Raw genomic sequence first — 20,816 nt, 5'->3', positions numbered from 1 at the left:
TGCTGCTTCCCAACCTTGGATGTACACTAAAATTTCCCAAAGCACTTAAAAAAAAAAAAAAAACTCCACATGGATAGAACTTCCCCTCCAGAGATTCTGATTGATTTGGAATACAATGATACCTAAACATTCAGTCATCCATCCATCCATCTATTTATGTTTCCACCTACCTATGTATTTATGATAAGTTTTGGGGCTCTCAAGGTATGATTCTAATTTTCAGCCAGGCTTGAGAACCACTAAACTTGTTAGACAAAATTTCACCATTACCCCTTATTAAGATAAAGTACAAATCTACACACTCATATAAGGAATATGTATTGAGCACATATGATGTGCAAACTTTTCTTTTAGGTCCTGAGGACACACTAAAAAGCAAAAATAAATATGGCCAGTGTCGGTTCAAGATCAGTTCTCCAGCAGGCTGGAGAACCAGGGAAGAGCTAGTTTCACAGTGCAGTTCTGAAGGTCGTCTGTGGGCAGAATTCCGTCTTGCTCAGGGGAGCTCAGTCTTTTGTTCTATTCTGAGCTTCAACTCAGAGGGCCTCCATAGTGAGGCCCACCCACACTATGGAGGGCAATCTGCTTTACTCAAAGTCCACTGGCTTAAATGTTAATCTCATCCAAAAACACCATCACAGAAACGTCCAGAATAATGTTTGACCTCATATCTGGGCACCGTGGCCCAGCCAAGTTGACACATAAAATAACCATCACATGGCCCATACCCTTATGGGGCTAAAAGTCCGGCAGGAGACTAGATGATGCTACAGCACACAAACAAAGTAAGTGCAGATTGCAAAAATGGTATGAGAGAAATAAGCAAATTGCTTGATAAAATGGACAGTCCAGGGAAAAAGCCTCTTGCAGGTGAAGAATAGGAAGGGACCAGCCCCAAGAAACATAAAGTAAAAAGTGTTATAGGCAGAAGGGACAGCATTCACAAAGTCACATGGGCTGCAAAGAACTGGATGAGCTGGAGCAAGTGTCAGAAAGCCAGAGGGGCTGGTGCACAGAAAACAGTGGCAAGAGAGGCAGGAGATGAAGTTAGAGGGGCCAGATCAGCCGGGGCTCTAAAGTTGAGATGAAGCCAAAGCAGGGAAGTAACAGGACTGAATTTACTTTTCAAGATGCTCTGTCTGGCTGCAATGTGGGGAAGTGGAATAGGGGAAGTGTGGATGGGGGATCAGCAGGGAGGTTCTGAAGTGGTCCAGCCAGCAGATTCGTGCTCAGAACACAGTGGTGGTGGAGGTGGTGTCGTATGACCTGGCCTGGATGGAACTTTCTAGAGTATTTGATGTGTGGCAGGTGGGAGGAATGGATGATTCCCATGCTTATGGCTTAAACGATTCAAAAGAAATAAGAGCCTTTTTCCTAGTTACCAGCCTGGTTCATGTTACACCCACTAGCTGCCTGCATTATGCAAATTGTACATCATAATTAATGTAGATCCAGCTTGAATTATGCAAATTCTTGCTTTGGGCTGTGCTAGTCACTTCCTGCCTCTACTACCTCCTGCCCAGCAAGGACCACATCCCATCCTCCCTACTGACCCTCTGTGGACTGGAGCCATAAGCCTGTCTGGGGCAAGCGAGCCCTGAGAGGCCATTACAGCCAAGCCAAGAGAAAGGAGGAGAATGAACATCCAAAAGGAGGCAGCAGCTCCCCCGGGCCTTTCTCTGAGAGCCTGCTCTGAGCTCATCACGCAGCTGGCCCCTCTCTCCATCAGTGCTTGTCTGCACCAGTCCTGCGCAGAACTCCTCTCCAGCTCAGAACACATGCCTGGGCTTCCTGCATGCAATGCACTCTGATGGAATGCTGATTCCTGGGGCCCATGCTTTTGGTTCAGATCAAATGCAACCGTCTGTATGCTGGAAAAATATTGACGACCCTCCAACCTATCCTGCCTTTTAAAGGGGCTTCTGCACAGAAAGGCCACCTTGTTTTCCTGAGGCGAAGTCTGTGTTTTATTTAACTCTGAACGCCAGGCACCTAGAATAGCTTGCAGGATAAATGTCAATCAACTCTAGCATAACCAAGACACCCATTCCTGCCTCATTAGGGTCCTCTCATTCCCTTTAAGCTTCTCAGATTTATACACTGTAATTAGAAACTTGGTGATTTTGACTGCTAAACATAAAGGCTTATTGGGAAGCTTCACATGTCTGAATTTTAAATATTTTCACACGTCGTTAATCCAGTTGCCAGTGTAACACCTTCTGGCCCAATTCCCTCACACTGTGTGATATTTATTTTTGGACAGAGATGAGAACAATTAATTGAATTGAAACACATATTGATTATTGTTTTTCATGAACTCTGAACAGCTTGTCTCTGAATGATTTTACTGAGGAGTTTTTAGGCAACTGTTTGACTGGATTGTTTCCCCTGTGACCGCATTCTGGCTGTGCGTGCCTGTCTGCAGTTGCCTGGTCTGTTTTAGGGAGTCCTGTTGTTCACAAGAGCAGAGTCAGAGTGGAAGGGGCCACGCCAACCCTCTTCACGTACAGGCCCTGATTGGGGTACCCTGATATCCCATCAAACCCAAGCAGGGCTCCCGAAGAGTCTATGCAAAGAGCATGCTTTCCACATCCCTGGTGCAAATCCTCAGCTCTCTGGACCCCATGTGAGCAGAGATATCCCTCAGTTCATGTAGCAGCCACATTATTCATCCAAGGACTGCAGTGTCTGCATCAAGCAGAGCTTTCCAGAGCCACATTAGGACATTTTAGGGTGTGTCCTACACCAGTGCTTCTCCCATGTTCATGTGCATGTGAGTCACCTTGTTAGAACACAGACTCTGATGCAGTGGATATGAGCTGGGGCCCGAGATGCTGCATGTCTGACCTGCTCCCAGGTGACGCTGATCTGCTGGTGCATAGGCACGAGGCCTTTGACGTGACCTCTCTTCATGCACTGTCTGTCTGTCACCCTGCTGGGGAAGTGACCACATAAGTGCACCCTGCATCTCCACTAAAATACAAATTCCCGAAGATCTGAGGCCACGGGCTATGCATCCTGACGCGTCCTGCTGCAGCAGAGGCGAGGCTGGCTTCAGCGGGCTCTGATGAGCATTCTGAGCTCCCCCTTCAGTGGGCAGGGACAGAGGTCGTGGCTGTTGGAGAATCAGGCCGTTTCACAGCCCTGGGGTGGCATCAGGGTAGGGGGCTAGACTCCCAGCCCTTAGGGATGGGAGGCCAGAATCTAAGTCCATGGTTCCAGGGAGCTCTTCAAGATAAGAACTCCTGACTGAAAGGAAGGTGTCAAAGTCCAGAAAGAGGCAGCAAGGAAGAAGCAGATGTGACAAAGTTTTCACCTCTTCCACCTGGATGCAAGGGCTTCCAACAAATAGTTGAGCCCTCATTGCAGTATCACAGATGAGTTAAATGTCCTTGCCTCCTGGCACATTTTCCAGGTGTCCCTGAGATGCTTCTGTGCTCACAGCCACCAGCCACGCAACAGCCAGGTGATTTTTTAAGAATGTAAATATGATTCCTTCACTCCTCTGCTTAAAATCCTCCTAGGGTGTTCTGTTCCTCTCAGGAGAAAGCGCGAACTCTAGAAGGCTTGCGTAACCTGACTCTGCCCACCCACTCCCCACATGGCCTCATCATCGTCCTTTGTGCTCACGAGGCTTCAGTCACTCTGACCTCCTTCCTACTTGTCAAACAGGCCAGAGTCATTCCTACTGCAGGGCCTTTACACTAGCTGTTTTCCTTCAAGTGTCATCACTGCTTTGCCTTTGAAGTCCCTGGCCATAGGCAAGGTTTCAACAGCAGAGCAAAACCAAAATGAGGTGTAAAACTTTGGTTCTGTGGGATTGGCGTGGATTTACTTTTCCTTTGATTTTTACCCAGTAGAAACCTGGAACAGTCTGACACCTTCATATTACAAAGAGGCGACTGAAGCCCAGAGACTGAATGGGACATAATCAAAGCCATTCCAATATTGGAGGGCAGAAATGTCCAAGGGTGGGCCCACAGGTCATGACTTGGACCCACGGGGAAGGGAATTTAATCTTAACATATGACATACTACTTAGGCCTGCTGTGTTTAACAATTTTTACAATATTTTCAAAGTTATAACTCTTCTTCACTTCCTCCTATTTGGCTTTTGACTTTGCTGAGTCCAAGGTTGTACATAGGAAGGCACGGACAATCCTGGATTTCTCTTCCATTTGTGTTGTCTGATTTTTCCTTGCCACAAAATGTACTTTCTGAGATCAGAAGAGGGTGATTTGTAATTTATGGATTTCTCTCTAGAAATTATAACCAGAACCTAATTTAAAAAATCAAATTGGTTTCATCTAATTAAATTTGGAAATTGCCTCATAAACACATGTTCTGTTATAAATGTCTTTAAAAGCAAGGTCTCCTGCTCACTACCTGAGGCAGGATTGGGTTAAGCCCAGCATGGGGGAGACTCCCCATCCTGCTGAAACCTTCTGAAGAATAGTGCAGTCTAGAGCAGTGCTTCTCAAACTTTAATGCCCATGTGAATCACCCATGGATCTTGGGAAAATGAAGACTCTGATTCAGGAAGTCTGGTGGGGTCCGAGATGCTGTACTTCTAACCAGCTCCCAGGTAAAGCCAACGTTGCTGGTCCATGGACCACACTGAATAAGGGGCAAGACACCTGCACTTGAATTCAGGACCCATGAGTTGCATAAGCTTGGTCTTTACATTTCACCTCTCCAAGTCTCAGTGGCCTCATTTTTATGTAATGGCAAGAGCTAATATTTTTCAATGCTATTTCTAAATGTCAAACACAGTACTAAACATATATTTATGTTTATTAATAAATATAAATGAGCAGTTTCTTAATGTACCCAAGGTTACACAGCAAGGAAGTGGCAGAGCTGGGATTCAGATCTAGGCTGCCTGACCTCAAAAGTCAACATTCTTACCTTCTGAGGCCTCACTGGTTGGTGACACACATGGTCACAGCCATGTTTATGGTCAAAATATAAGGCCTAAGCCCATGACCTCCTTAGGTCCCTTCACAGCGTCATCCAAGAAGTTTGGCATATTCCCAAAAGGTAACCTCAAATGCTCAAACAAGTCAGACAGCGGCCGCCTTCTGGCTCTGGTTCTCTGTATTACAGCCCAAGGAGCAGCCAAGAAACTACCTGAAGGTGTCTCACCACAGCTGTTTCCAGTAGAGTCCCTCATGGGAATGCCAATATCCCAGCAACTGGTCTTTGAATATCCACAAGGCACTGGGTTAAAAGAGAAGTGAGAAGAAAGGTGCGATGTCCTAATCTGTGTGCACCTTTGTGCCTAGAGTTCCAGACAGCATACCATCTACGAGACCACCTTTGGAACAGAGCAGGACCCTATGGGGCCTTCTCAGGACAGAACCACCCCCCATGTCCTCCGCCTGCCTCTTGTCTGGAGAAAAACTTTAGCCAAAGAATAAATTTAAAGGGAGGAAATGCAGAAACAAATGAAAGCAGTCAAATAAAGTAGTAATAGTTTAGCCATTAAACAAAGTCAAAGACCTTTAGTTCTTCCTCAAGGGCTACAGATAATATTCTGAGCCACATTCTTCGAGCTATCTTGCAGATACTGAAACTCTCACCAGGTGGAAGAAGTTAATTACACGATGACCAGACTGTAGCCATGACATAAGCTGCTCCATCTGACACCATTCTGAGAACTAACCCCAAGGAAATGGGAACAAACTGACCCCGGAACTGAAGATTAACTGTACTTAAAACAATCACTATGATGCTGATCACACCACCCTATGACCAATTCCAAGACAACTGTCAGAGCTCACTGTGCTTTGCTGCACTTAACCCCCTCCCTCCGCCTATACATCCCTGAAACTCCCCTTTAAAAGCTCTTGCCCTCTGATTGGCAGCGGGGAGTTGGCTTTTGGACATGAGTCTGCCTTCTCCCCAGGTTGCTAGCTTCCTGAATAGAGCAAACTTTCCTTTCCAACCAACGTCTGTCTCTCAAGTATTGGCTTTCGAGCAGCAGCCAGCCAAATGTGAGTTCAGCAGCACCTTCAGGGGGCTACTGCTCAGTGTGTCTGACTCACAGTTATGTCTGCACTCTTGTTCTCCCTCCATCTATTTCTTTCTTCTTACTGTGGAATCACAATCAAGGGTTTCCTAGCCCAGCGCAGTGCATAATCCTATTAGAGCAAGAGGGATACTGCTCCTGTGGAAGAAATCTGTGTGGAGATATGACTCTACCTGCAACATGGCCTAGACCAGTGGTTTCCAAAGGCAGGTAGGTACAAGAACCAGGGTCTTTTCACGCCAGAGCTGTCCTCAATTCAAGGCAAAATGAGGAAAAACGAAGGAGAATGTCATCAGTTACCCATAAAGCTAAATTTATTCGATTTAAAGGACTGCCTTTTATTCTGAGATCATGTCCTTTCTATATTTTTGAAATTGTCTTTTATGAAACAATGTTAATAAAAGATGGTAAAGTACTCTATGTTGGTTCCCCCAAACCATTTGAAATGTTACCGGCCTGTGAATTCCAAGTCTTCAACATCCGGCATTGAGAGCCATTTAGATAACAACACCAAGCAACTTAACACCTTAAGTCCTGGGTCCTTTCCCTCTGCTTTACAAAGGGCAGGTGGGTAGATGTCTATCTCATCTGTGTGTATGTGAGTGTGTATGTGAGTGAGGGTGTATGCTCGCAGCCTGTGCTTTACAAAGAACAGTGTGCAGCTTTTAAATGACTGGGTTTTGTTTCAGTTCAGTTTCCAGTCCCTCTCTTCCCTAATAAGGTTTTGAATGGGTCCCAGGCAAGGTCTATCAGTATGAGTACCTCCTCTCCTTTAGCAGCAACCCTGGGAAGGATGCTTCTCCCAAAGCCCATGTTCCAAGATGGAGATGTCAGACAGCTCTGCCTCTGAGGAACGCTGGATGGAGTGAGATAAGGTGTTTCCTGAAGGTGTTTTCTCCAGCACCCTGTACATGATAAGACAGTTTTCTCTTCCCTCAGCTCTGAGGTCCGTCCAGGTCTCTCTAGCGAATTTGTGCCCATCAGATTTACCCTGAATATTTCTCCCTCATCAATACTCCTTGACTTTCCTCTCCAGAGCTCATCCTCTCTTATGGCGGGGATATTCTTCCCCAAGCTCTCTCTCAACGGGTGTACCTTTCTGCATGAGCACTGAGAGTCTTTAGTCCCTCCATGAGCCTATAGTGTATTTCAGCCTGGGATGCTTATCACCTTTCCCCACCTCAGACTCCCTAGAGAAACCCTGAAGCAACGATTAACCTCTCCCATCTTACAGATGAGAAAACTGAGGCTTGAAGAGAGGAAGAACCTGCTAAAGGTCACTTGAGATGGTGGTAGGACTACTAGGGTACCAGACGCCATCCTTCCAGCTTCAGTTTCCATGCCCTTTCTCTGTATTGCTACGTTTTCTTATTATAATCTGTATCAACAATCTTGTGGTGTCTCAGAACACAAGGGGTGGGAAGAAAGTCAATCTCGCCCATATCCCAATATTAGCATTTACCTATATCAGCCTTATTGAAGTTTTACTGTTTGTTTGCTTTTGCTCTGCAATGAGCTTCTATACCATTTATTCTAATTTTGAAAGTTTTCAGTGAAGCCACATTGTGTTGGCTTGATGGGAGCATTCCTGTCCAAGGACATTCTGCTCCATCTCTGATATAAGACCCTGCTACTCCTGGGAGAAGGGCTTTCAACACCATCACCTTGGCTCTGTGGCCAAGGCATCACCATATGCCTTAGCCACAGAGCAACGTTAAAGCTCAAGAATCATGTACCCCCAGTTAGAGAATGACATTGGGATACTTCTGGAAGCCCAGGGACTGATAAGGGTACCATGAGAATCATGTGAGTGTTGTGATTTCCCAGAGGAACTGCAAGTACTGTTTGCCAGGCCTGGGTCTGCTCAGCTGTGCCAGGACTACCTGACTCCTTGAGTCCTAATGCCTTTGCTGAAGAGATCAATAATCCTTTCAATGCCCAATTTTCTTTGTCACTAGGGCTAGCAAGACAGCTCAATTGATGCCCCTGTGTTTTTTTCCCACTGTATTATCAGAAACCTTCCAGTAAGTTGTGTCTCACTCACCTTTGTGCCCTTGATGGAGCTCTGCACACAGTAGGTATTTGCCAACTTCAGGCTGAAGTAAACTGAATAAAGCCAAGCCAAGTGATACAGTCAAAGGGGCCTCCTTACCTCGTAGAGCGTGATGACCCCGTTGGTCTCATTGGGAGGTTTCCACTGGATGTAGATCTTCTCCTCAAAGGGACCCCCTTGGATGGACTCTAGAGGAACAGCTCCTGGAACTACAGAAGGAAAAAATTAGGAACTTGATGTCACCTCCCATCTCATTTCTCCAGCCTCATTGAGCTAGAACAGGAGTCAGCAAAATTATCCAGCAAAATTAAAGGGTCAGATAATAAATATTTTAGGCTTTGTGGGCCATACAGTCCCTGTTATAACTACTCAACTTTGGCACCTGTAGCACAAAAACATCCATAGACAATCCACAAGTAAATGGGCATGTCTGTGTTCCAAAAAAACTTTATTTCTAGAAACAGGCAAGGGCTGGAGTTGACCCATGGGCCATAGTTGGCTAACCAGTTTTCTGGAAGGCTGACGACTTTTCATCTGCAGGCTCTGCGCAAGTTTATTCTGGAACTAAAACTGACCAGGGTAAAGAGGACATCTGTAGGTCCCAGCCCTGCCAGCAGCAGGATTCTGGAATTAGACTCTTGCCTTAGGCTTGGTATTTGAGCAATGCAACGTGAATGTCACTATCATTTTCCCAAACCTGTCAAGCTTTCCCCAGCTACAGGAAGTGCTTCCATAGTTTCCTAATCCCTGAATCTACCAGGAACTATGTGCCTTGAAACTTCAGTCTAATTAGAGGGCAGCTCATTTGTCTCGCTTTTGAGTCTCCGATGCCTGACACATGGTAGATGCATAATAACCATTTGCTGGTTGGACAAATAGATGAGTCAATGACCTATGCCAGCATTTTGCCCTAATGAGCAAAACCTTTCCTGGGCTGTTTCTGTACCCAGATAAGTCTTCCTGCCAGCATCCTCCTGCTGAATTCCACCATCACTATGACAGTCTGGAAGATGCTGAACCATAAAATAATGATTCCCCCAACTTCCCGTTATAACCCCCTAGAGGATCATGAATTCATGTAAATCATTACAGAATCTATTTATATTTTGGCATTATAAAAGCAGGTATTTTTACTAAGTGCTTACTCTGTGATCAGAATTCTACATACATTATTTCATTTAAGCTACAAAACAGCTCTGCCCAGTATGTATTATCTCCTTTCTGCTGATAAGGGAACTGAGGCTAAGAGAATTAAATAACTTGCTCAAGGTCATATGGCTCTTAAGTTACAAAGAGGGAAGTGAACACCTGTCTATGAGCTTCAAAGCATATACTCTTAATCATCATGCTATGCCTCTCTAGATATAGCCACGGCCATATGTTGCAATCAGTTCCCTATTGTTAAATTAAAATATATTTAGTTTTTCTCATTACGGACATGATACACAGAATTTGTTGAATATTAAGAATCTACAAAAAAAGATTTTTTAAAAAAGAAAAGAACAAAATCACTCATAATCCCTGTTAACTGGAGATACTTTTCCAGTATTTTCACATGACTATGCATATACATATTTTATTTTTAAAAATTAAACTCCTACTGTGCATATTGTGTTGTGACCTTTTACCGCTAAACAGACAACAGTTTTTAAAAAAATCCTTAAATGTTCTTTGGGGCCATGCATTTTAATGGCTATTTAGAGCAGGATATGCCCCATTATAGTCACCAATCCTTTATTATAGGGCATTAAAGTTGGTTTGAATTCTTTATGATTATAATAACACAGAAATGAGCATTCTTACAAATAAGTATTTGAATGCAACTCTGCTGATGTCCCTAAGATAAATTCTTGGAAATTAATTTATTGGGCCAAAGTAGATGAACTATTTTATCTTTAAGGCTTTTGACACATATTACCAGACTGCCTTCCAGAAAGTTCACACAATTCTGGGCTCCCCAAACAGAAGGATATGCCAATTCCCAATCCATGACAACAACGACTATTTAAAAGATTAAGCATATGTAGTTGTATCTTTTTTAGAATACTGGAGAGCGCAGATTTGTTTTTCAGTTTAATTGGCCATTTTTGCATTGATTCTTTTATGAACATGTTCTCTATACCCTGTGCTCATTTTCCTGGATGGCTCTTCATTTCTGTTCATCGTCTTATGATTTATAATCTGTTTTTAAGAACTTAAGCTTTTTTGCATAGGTTACAATAGTTTTGGTCAGTTCTTCATTTGCTTTTTAAATCTTTTAGGTATGTAGAAACTTCTAAGTATTCAGATCTCTTATTGCTTTTCCTTATCCCATCATCCTTTCCAGAAATATTTATTGAATACTTAATACGACCAAGGGACTTGGTGATAGACATTACAGATACACCAGGGACAAAGAAAGATAGAGTCAAATCCTTGATAAAGCTTGTATTCTGGAAAGGGAGACTACATTAAATAAATAATTGCACTCATAATTAGTTTTTTAATGTTGTTATCAGGATTTTGAGGTAAACACATAAGGTGTTGGAAGAATTATAACCAGCAGAGAAAATCTAGCCTGGCAAATCAGGATAATGAGTAGAAAGTAAGTTAGGGTCGATGGATAAGTAGAAGCTACTAGGACAATCCTGGGGAGGGTGGGTGTTGGAGTGTGGTGGAGGGCTTTGTCGAGGAAAGTGTGGAAGGAGAAAAGCCATCCTGGGGAGAGAAGATGGTAGCTTGGACCAGGGTGATGGTAGTGTAGAAGAGAATTAGACTGTGTCAGAGATTTGCGGGAGCTCCTGTGATTTGGTGGTGATGGAGGAAAGAGACGTGTCAAGGAAAACCCCAGCTCTTCTGTTTCATACCAGTGGGGTGGATCAGAGGTTGTTCATAGAAAGGGAGCCTTAGAGGATGACTAGTCTTGGAAAGGAAGCTGGCAAGCTCAGTTCTGTCATAATTCATTGGACAAGTATACAGGACACCCAGGGGGCAATGTTGTAGCAGTGGGGCGGGGGCAGTGGGTAGCGATGTTTAGGCACTGAAACCATGGGCAGGGAATAGATCTTGTAGCCAGAGTGCAGAGGAAAACAAAAGTAGCAAGTCTAGGACTAAGGCAAGAGGAACTCCAAACTTAACAAGGAAAACAAAGAAACTCAGAAACTGGGAAGCCGTGTTCAGAGAAGCAACAGAAAACCAGGAAGGTGGGCTGTCACTGAAGCAACCAAGGGAGGAGCAAAAAGGTACTGGTTAACAGTGACAGGTGTGGATGCTGGGTAAGATGCAACCTTCTGTTTGCTCATTGAATGTAGTGTCTTCAAGGTTACTTGTGAACCGAGCAAGGGTAATTTAGGGAGAACACTGGTATCATAAGTCATCCTTTAATGGGTGGAGAAGAGAGTGGAAGGTGAGGCGAGTAAACAAACAAAATGTTTACTTGTGTTGAGATGAGTAAACATTTTGGCTGTGAAGGGGAGGCAAATGCAAGAAGGAACAGGAATGAGACATGGAGCTAAAGTACTGCCCCCTCCCAAAGAGGGAGAGGTTATAGCATGATTAAAGGCAAACAGGAAAAATCCAAAATTGACGTTAAGAGGTAGAAGGATGGGAAAGAGAGAGGAAACAACTGACATTAGTAGGGTCCTGAAAATGCCAGGGCAGGGGTGGGTGGAAAGAGAGCATCCTTCCCTCTGGGAGATAAGAGGAAGAAAATGTGCAAGTGCTCTGGAGAGGGAGGTTGAGGTGTCCTCTAATGGTTCTACTTTCTTGAGAAGAGAGAGTGAAACCATCTACCAAAAGTGTCCTGGAGGAGGAGCTTCGTCAGGAACCTGGAGAAGCTTTAAGAGGTGAAAGGTGAGCTGAAAAGGGAGGTGCTGGTGCTGCTCTCTCAGAAGGCTGTATCAGATGCAGGCTGGGATGGGGAGTATCAAGCTAGGACCACCACCTGGGCTCCTCCTTTCATACTAGCTCAGAGCAAATTCTCTTTTTTACCCAACATCAGATGAATAGTCATCTGTATTTTCTGCTTTCTATTTTATGCTTTATTCCCAACTTTTTTCTTTTTAAGCCTAACATTTTAATCCATCTGGGATCAATTTTATGTACTGTACAAAATGGAAATCTCACTGGAGTTCTTTACAATATTCTTAGGACAATAAATTGACCAGTCAAAACTTTCCCCAGTGATTTAAAATGCCATTTTATTATCACATTAAATTATTTTATATTCTAGCATATGTTGTTGGCTTTCTGCTCTATTTCATTGAGTCATAGCTTCTATTGTGACAGTATCTCTCTGTTGTGTTGATATAGCATGTTTTAATATTCAGTAGAACAGGTCCTTTCCAAATATCATCATTCTTTTGCAAAGTTTTCTGGACTATCACTACCAATGTATTCTTCCAGAAGAATACTGGAATAATTTTACAAAACTTCAAAAATGTTCCGTCAGAATCTTTATTTCCCTTGCATTCTTCACTTCTCTGGGGGACAAATGACACCTTTTTTATAACAAGTCCTCCTGCCAGTAATATTGTATTAATTCTCATTTCTTAATGTTTTCTTTTTAGGTCTCCCAGTTAAAAATGTTTTTTCATTTCTTACAAACTGTATTCCTAGGATTTTATTACTTTTCTTCGTATTATTTTTGCATTACATTAAGGAGTTTCTCTTATGAAACATAAGACAGAATTATGTGTAACAAATGTATATTTAAATAATAATTATGAAATGAACATGCATGTACCCACTATCCAATCTAAGAAATAAAACATCAGGACTTCCCTGGTGGCGCAGTGGTTGAGAATCTGCCTGCTAATGCAGGGGACACGGGTTCAAGCCCTGGTCTGGGAAGAGCCCACATGCCGCGGAGGAACTAGGCCCGTGTGCCACAACTACTGAGCCTGCGCGTCTGGAGCCTGTGCTCCGCAACAAGAGAGGCCGCGGTAGTGAGAGGCCCACGCACCGCGATGAAGAGTGGTCCCCGCTTGCCACAACTAGAGAAAGCCCTCGCACAGAAACGAAGACCCAACATAGCCAAAAATAAATAAATAAATTAATTTAAAAAATATACATATATATATACTGAGGAACACATAATCTTTTTTTTTTAATTAATTAATTTATTTATTTATGGCTGTGTTGGGTCTTCATTTCTGTGCGAGGGCTTTCTTCCAGTTGTGGCAGGCAGACTCTCAACCACTGCGCCACCAGGGAAGCCCAGAACACATAATCTTCACAAAAAAAAAAAAAAAAAAAAAAAAAAAGAAATAAAACATCGCTGTACCATTGGAGCATCCTTTGGGCCTTACACTCTTGTCTCCTACTCTCCGCCCCATGAACAAAAAAAATGCATATTATTCTGAATTTTATGTTAATCCTTCTCTCTATTTGGAGTTATAAGTATATACATCTATCTCAAGACAAAATATCATTTAGTTTTTCCTGGTTTCCTTTATATAGATAAAACTGAGTGTATTGCATGATTTGCATTTGTCACTCAATGCTGTTTTGAGATTCATCCCCACTAATGCACGTAGTTGTATTTCATTCTTCTAAATTTTATGAATAGAGTCTTATTTATTTTCTATATTTCTTATTTATTACTATAGGCAGACATTAAGACTATTTCCCAATGGGGCTATCTTACAGCATTGCTCCTATGAATATTTTTGTACATTTGGTTGAAAATATATATGATTTCACTAAGGTATACCTAGAAATAGGATAGGTAGACGAAGGGCAATATCTGTCTTCAGCTTTCCTGAGTAATGCCAAATAATTTTCCAAAGTGGTGGTGGCAATGTACACTCCCTCCAACAATGTTCTGAAAGCTCCTACGTCTCTACATCCTTACAAACACTTGGTATTGTAAGGTTTTTATATTCTAGACCATCTGGTAAGTGTGAAATGATAGATCATTGAGATTTTATTTGTTTTTGTCTGTTTTCTAAAGAGGATGAGCATCTTTTAGTGTTTTTTTGGACATTATTGTCTTCTTCTTGATTTGTAGAGGTTCTTTGCATATCTTTGCTATGGATCCTTTTATTGGCTATGTGTGTTATAAAAATCTTCTCTTGGTTTGTGTCTTCCCTATCCCTTTATGTTACCTTTGGATAAAGATCAGTTCTTAATTTTGCTGTGGACAAATTTATCAGTTTTTCTTTTTTTTTGGTATGGGGAAAAGAAATATTAGTGGCTTGATGGTGGTAATCATTTCACAATGTATATCTATATCAAATCATCATGTTGTAGATCTTAAATATATACAATTTTATTTATCAAATAAACCTCAACAAAGCTGGGAAAAAAATAGCAGCAGATGCTGTGGGTGCTTACTGCCCATATCCTGATGCTCACTGCAAAACACTTGCTACTCTACCTGAAGGCTGTGGAAGCAAACTTGGTCTCCACACAGGGTAAGCAAAAAGTGCCAGAATTAATGTCCCCAAAACATTCTTCAAGCAATGAAAGGAAGTTAATGTATGAATATTCTGGTCTCTTCACCATTGGTTGGGTTAACTCTGAGATATGTTCTAGTAATATTTCTCAAACTACCTCAAATACCGAAACCCTTGTTATTGTTATCGTTATTATTATTAATTTTCTTAATATTATTTTCAACCCACTGTGGACCGATACTATCATAAAATTTTTAAAAAGAATAGGAAAGTAAAATCAAAAAGTAAAAGTGAAATATAAAAACACAGAAAATGCAAGCTTCTCCTTTAAAATACTTAATCTCTTTTTCTGTAATTATCTTGTCAAGGACCTGAAAGAGTTCATGAGTCAGTGCTGGTCTCTGGATTACAGGTGGAGTGGCACTGCTCTAAAACCCAGTGATTCCCGTGGTAATTTTCTTGATAATGCATGTTTTATTGGCTTTCTTCCCTTCCCTGATTCACTTCTCTCTACTTACCAGTGTGTCCTGGACCATCTCCTAAATAAAGTACTTGCATTTGAATCCTTATCTCAGGATCAGATAAATGCAAACAAAAATAATAAATCCAAATAAAATATTCTTATTTAAGAAATACTTTCTCCACCCTGAAGTCATAAGAATATTCCCTTAAACTTTCTTCAGTTTTAAAGTCATACCTTTTATAAAATGTCTTCAACTCATCTGTAATTGTGTTTTCACGTATAGCGTGAGGTAGGGATCTAATTTCAATTCTTCCTCTCTATCCTATCACTACTTAATGAAAACAAATTTTTATTTACTTAACTGATCTGCCATACACTCCCTCTGCCTTCTATCACATTTCCACATATGTATGGGTCTATTTCTAGGTTCTCTCTATTTTTTCAATTGTTGTATTAGACTATTCCTGTGTCAATATCATGTCTTTTTCTTAACTGAATGATTCTTTAAATTCTATAGTGCTTTACAATTTTCAAAAGTTTAACACACATGATTTCATATAATCCCATAATAACCCCTTTTTCCCCCTATCCTGATATTGCCCCTCCCCGTTCCCTCTCCCCACTGGTAACCACTAATTTGTTTTCTATATCTGTGAGCCTGCTTCTTTTTTGTTCTATTCACTAGTTTGTTGTATTTTTTAGATTCCACCTATAAGTGATATCATACAGTATTTGTCTTTGTCTGTCTTTCACTTAGCATAATGCCCTCCAAGTCCATCCATGTTGCTGCAAATGGCATTATTTCATTCTTTTTTATGGCTGAATAGTATTCCACTGTGTGTATATACCACATCTTCTTTATCCATTCATCTGTTGATGGACACTTAGGTTGCTTCCATACCTTGGCAACTGTAAATAATGCTGCTATGAACATTGGGGTGCATGTATCTTTTTGAATTAGAAATACCATGTCTTCTTGATTAACAAAGATTTGTAAGTTTTGTAGCTGGTAGAGCAAGGCCTGCAAATATGCATTTTTCTGTTCAGGGCTGTCTTACTATTCTTGTCTTTTCTCCTTGCATATACATTTTAGGACTAGCTTGTAAATTTTCAAAAAAAAAGTCTCATTTTTCTATTGAAGTCACATGAATTATAGATCAACTGGGAGACCGTTAATGTCTTTATATATTATGGCTTTATAAATTGGGTTTTCCTATCCATAAACATGGTGTATCTCTTACTCAGGTCTTCTTTAATGTCCTTCAGTGCTTTATACATTTACATATACTATACATCTTGAAATCTTTTTGTTAGGTTTATTCCTAAAAACCATATATTTTTATTGGTATCATAAATAGTATCTTAAGAAAAACACATACTTTTTAGGTGAATGGAAATGCAATTGATTTTTTAATGTTGAGTTCTTTTGTCAAACATGCTATATTCTCTTATTAATTCTAATGAATTGTGTGTAAATTTCTTTGGGTTATCTAATAAATAACCATAGCATCTACAGTTAATGATAGTTTTGTGCTTTTCCAATCTTTTCACTATTTATTTAATTTTCTTGCCTTCTACCAAAGCCACCAATACAATATTTAGTGGAGATAATGATAAGCATCTGTGTGCTTTACAACTTTAAAGGAAATGATTTTATTATTTCATCCTTGGGTGTGGTGTTTGTAAGTTTCTTATAGTTACCCTTTATCAGGGTAAGAAGGTCTTTTTTATTCCTGGTATACAAGGATATTTTCTTTTTAAGTCATGCTGAGCTTTAACTGAAGCTTTTTCTGTATCTATTGTAGTAATGATATGTTTTTGCCCTCTCTTACTTTGTTAAAGAAGTGAATTGCAGTAATGTATTTGTTAATGTTGAACAAATATTATATTAATTTCCTAAAATAAACCATTTTTTTTTCCTAGTTGTATACAGTGCTGGATTGTTTGTTAATATTTTGTTTGGGGGATTTGAATCTAATTGTCCTTTTTCTCATAATAAGCTTGTCTGGTATTGATATTAAGGATAAACTGGTATCCTAAAATGAGGAGAGGAGTGTTCCTTCTTCTTCTTCTCTCTAAAAGCATAGATGCAAGACTGGGATTACCAGTGCCTTGAGTATTTGTCTGATTGCACTTGTAAGACCATCTAGGACTGGTGTGTTTTTGTTGGAAAAGTTTAAACTACTGATTCTATTTCTCTTTCTCTATTTGTTGTAGAATTATATACATTTTCCCCCTTTAGTCAAGTTTTTATATTTATATTTTGCTAGGAACTTTTTCATAGCCCATAAACGTCAAATTTACTGGTCTAAAAGGATATTTAATATCCACATTTTATCTTTTTTTACTGTGAAAGAACCAGTATACAAGCATATAAAACAAATACACATCTCATTAATTTATCAACAGACAACTTCATACCTGCAAAAGGTAAGGGCTCTCTTAACTTCTTAATAATCATGACCTTGCTTTTCATTATAGTTTTTCTTCCTTAAACACACATCCCTAAGCACTATGGAGTTCATTATTAAATAAAAATAATAAATATAATAAATAGTGCTAAACTCTTTTACAAAGACCAGTCTGGGAGAACTAACCTCTTTCTTTACATCACTAATTTCCATTCCATGAACATGTTCTAACCCAGCATTTATTTATACATTCTGTAAAGAATGTGGATTTTACTGTGTTTTAAAATCTTGTTTCTTGCTGTAATTCTTAAGGGACATTTGCTGTGCATTAAAAGATTGTTCTTCTTTAATAAGAATGACAGCATTTTTCCATATGTCCAGTAACCTTTCTTTATGCAAACTTACAAGAGCTGGAACAGGCGAGTCTAGTTTGGTGGGCTGAGATATGTTCTGCTAGTGATTATATGAGCCCCTGTTTTAAATATTTCTAACCCAGAGGGAAAGGGAAAATTTAGATATGCCCATCATTACTTGGCCAGATAAGGGGTCCGCTTGCTTGGAGGTGAGGGTTGGTGAGGGAAGGTTAGGGAAAAGAAATGACCACACAACAGGAAGCTTCTTTTCAAAAAGAGGACTTATTTTGGTTTTTGAAGGAGCAGCCTGAAGTTACCTGGAGCACTGCCCCTACCTTTAACTGGAATGTCTCTTCCCAAAGATACTCTTTCCTCAAATCCCTCTGCTTTCCTTATTTACCACATTGCAGGCTTGAACCAAGGGCTCTCATCCTCTGCTCTGTGGACTGGCATATAAAGATGCCTCAACATTAAGTCTCCTGAACCCCTGACCCCCCAACTCCTATCAGCTCCATAGCCCACCCTTGCCTTTAGCCTTGGGCAGAGTTTGAGGGTATTTATGCAACTGGGCTTAGAAGTTCCTTCTTCTTGTGCCCCAAGGGACTGGGTGGCAGTGGAGGGGGTGGTTTCTTTCAGTGAAGTCACAGCTCCGTCATCTTTTCTCCATGTAGGTCCCCCTCCCCCAACATTGCTCTGCATTAATTCCTCTGGCATGGGTATGGCATCCTCTTAAAGTTCTCAGGGCAGAATGAAAGGCATTTTTCTATTCCTTTGGGAAGGTAGTTTAAGAAGAATGATCAGATGACCATCTTGAATCAAAACTCTCATTTTCATCATGCAGACCTGTAACGTAGTACTAACATCATGGGCTGAGCCAGACTGCCTGGGTTTATGTCCCATTCTCACCACTTATATGTTGTACAACCTGAGGCAAGTTGCCTAACCTCTCTGTGACTCAGTTTTCTTACTTTAAAATGACTCAGTTTCCTTTCTTTAAAATGAGGATTAAAATAGTACCTCCTTCATAGCTACTGTGGTGATTCACACTCTGTGTGTTTGCTCCTCCCCCTGGTCCCATCACATTCTCTGAGAACTGCTCTAGTGCAGCCTGGAGATCACCGATTTGATTCTTTTGCAAAATCAGAATTGTTACTATTTCCCTTGGTATCCCTCCGTCTATCTATAGTCTCTGAATAGTGTCATACTGCTAATCATAGAAGCCGTATCTTCTCATAGCTTACTGAGCATATTTAACAGCTTTCTAAAATTTTCTTCTGATTTCTATGGTAAATTATTTAAAAATCTATTTTGTCTTTGAGGAAATTCTCATGATTCATTCATTCAATAATATATTTATCACATGTCTATTATCTACCTGGCACTGTTCTAAGTGCTTGGAAGCACCAGTAAACAAAAATAGAAAAAAACCATCATTGTCTCTTTGGTATACATGCAAGCGGGAGAAGAGAGATAATTAAATGTAGAGTGAAATAGGCAGCATGTCAAATGATAAATCCTAGGGAGATACACAGACCAGGGAAGAGGAACAAGGAGTCTGGTGTTAGAAAAGTCCAGTTTATAATAGAAAGGCTGAGGAAGATTCGCCTAAAAGGTGACATTTGAGTGAAGACATGAAGGAGGTGAAGAAACCAGCCCTGTTTTTTTTGTGGGAAGATTATTCTAGTCAGAAGGAATGGCAAATGCAAATGTCCTGAGGCAGGGACACACCTGGCACATTTGAGAACAGTGACTGGATTTATGTAGTAAGGCAGACGTAGAAGAAGATGAGGTCAGACAGGCAACCAGAAAAGTGGTAGTATTAAAACCAGGCAGGGGCTTCCCTGGTGGCGCAGTGGTTGAGAATCTGCCTGCTAATGCAGGGGACACGGGTTCGAGCCCTGGTCTGGGAAGATCCCACATGCCGCGGAGCAGCTGGGCCCGTGAGCCACAATTACTGAGCCTGCGCGTCTGGAGCCTGTGCTCCGCAACAAGAGAGGCCACGATAGTGAGAGGCCGGCACACCGTGATGAAGAGTGGCCCCCACTTGCCGCAACTAGAGGAAGCCCTCGCACGGAAACGAAGACCCAACACAGCCATAAATAAATAAATAAATAAAATAAAATAAAAAATAAGAAGTTTAAAAAAAAAAAAAAAACAACCAGGCAGGACCCTCTGGGGCTCCTGGGCACAGAAGCCTTTCTGTGCCCCCTGTTCCTTGTTTGTAGGGAACAGAGTCTAGCCTCCCTGACCTTCCCTGAGTTCCAAAGGGCAGCTTCAAACAGGTAATAATCAGGGATGGGAGGGGATGCAGACAGAGACAAGGGAGGAGCAGTCAAGAAACAACAGTGCAGCCTTGGGGCAGGGTCCTGGTTCTGCCTCAAGGGATGCACGGAACAATATCTTTGAGCTCTTTACAGAACTAAAACCCCCAACAAATATAAGATGTTAGCATTCTTCATTCCAAAGAAGATCACAGTTTGATAACCTCATCAAGAGACCACCTGAGGCCAAATTAAAGGAACCAGAAAGGCTCATTAGGAGGAGACTACCTGAAATCAGATTAAAGGAGTGAAGGCCCTGCACACACCCTAATCTTATCAGCAACCCCACCCTTGAACTACTGCTATAAAACTCCTCACCAAATCCTCCTGGATTGGGGGACACAGATTTTGGATGGCATGAGCCCTCTGTGTCCCCCTTTGCCTGGCAAAGCAGTAAAGCTAGTCTTTTCTACTTCACCCAAAACTCTGAGATTCGATTTGGCACCAGTGCACAGAGGCCAAGTTTTCCGCATCAGTGTGGTCACATAGGACCTTCTGAGCCACCCTAAGGACTTGTGCTTTTAATCTCAGTAACACAAGAAACCACTGGAAGGTTATGCACAGAGGGGTGATGTTGTGATTTGCCTCATGGTTTAATAAGATCCTTCTGGCCACTGTGTTGAGAAAACAGAGCGGGGGCCAGGGCTAAAGCTGAAAGGCCATTGTGGAGACCCTTCTAATAATCCAGGTTGGAGACTGCAGTGGCTTGGACCAAAGAGCTAGCAGTAGAGGCTGTAAAAAATGATCAAGGTCTTGCTATATATTGAAGGACAAGTCAAAAGAATGTGCTTATGGGGAGTGAACAGG

General features: G+C 41.4%; 1 protein-coding gene across 15 annotated transcripts in view; it reads right to left on the bottom strand.

Moving 5' to 3' along the window:
* The window catches only part of PTPRT (protein tyrosine phosphatase receptor type T), a 1,098,035-nt gene that overhangs the window by 396,167 nt on the left and 681,052 nt on the right, over positions 1 to 20,816 (bottom strand). For all 15 annotated transcript variants that reach the window (XM_082361692.1, XM_082361703.1, XM_082361700.1 and 12 more), the window contains exon 9: positions 8,184 to 8,293. In XM_082361692.1, coding sequence (XP_082217818.1) covers positions 8,184 to 8,293 — 110 coding nt within the window. The remainder of the gene's footprint in view (positions 1 to 8,183; positions 8,294 to 20,816) is intronic.

This window comes from Balaenoptera borealis, assembly GCF_965194805.1.
Source record: "Balaenoptera borealis genome assembly, chromosome: 16".
Taxonomy (NCBI): Eukaryota; Metazoa; Chordata; class Mammalia; order Artiodactyla; family Balaenopteridae; genus Balaenoptera; species Balaenoptera borealis.
Note: the sequence above shows the minus strand (reverse complement) of the source record. Positions and strands in the feature narration are given on the sequence as shown.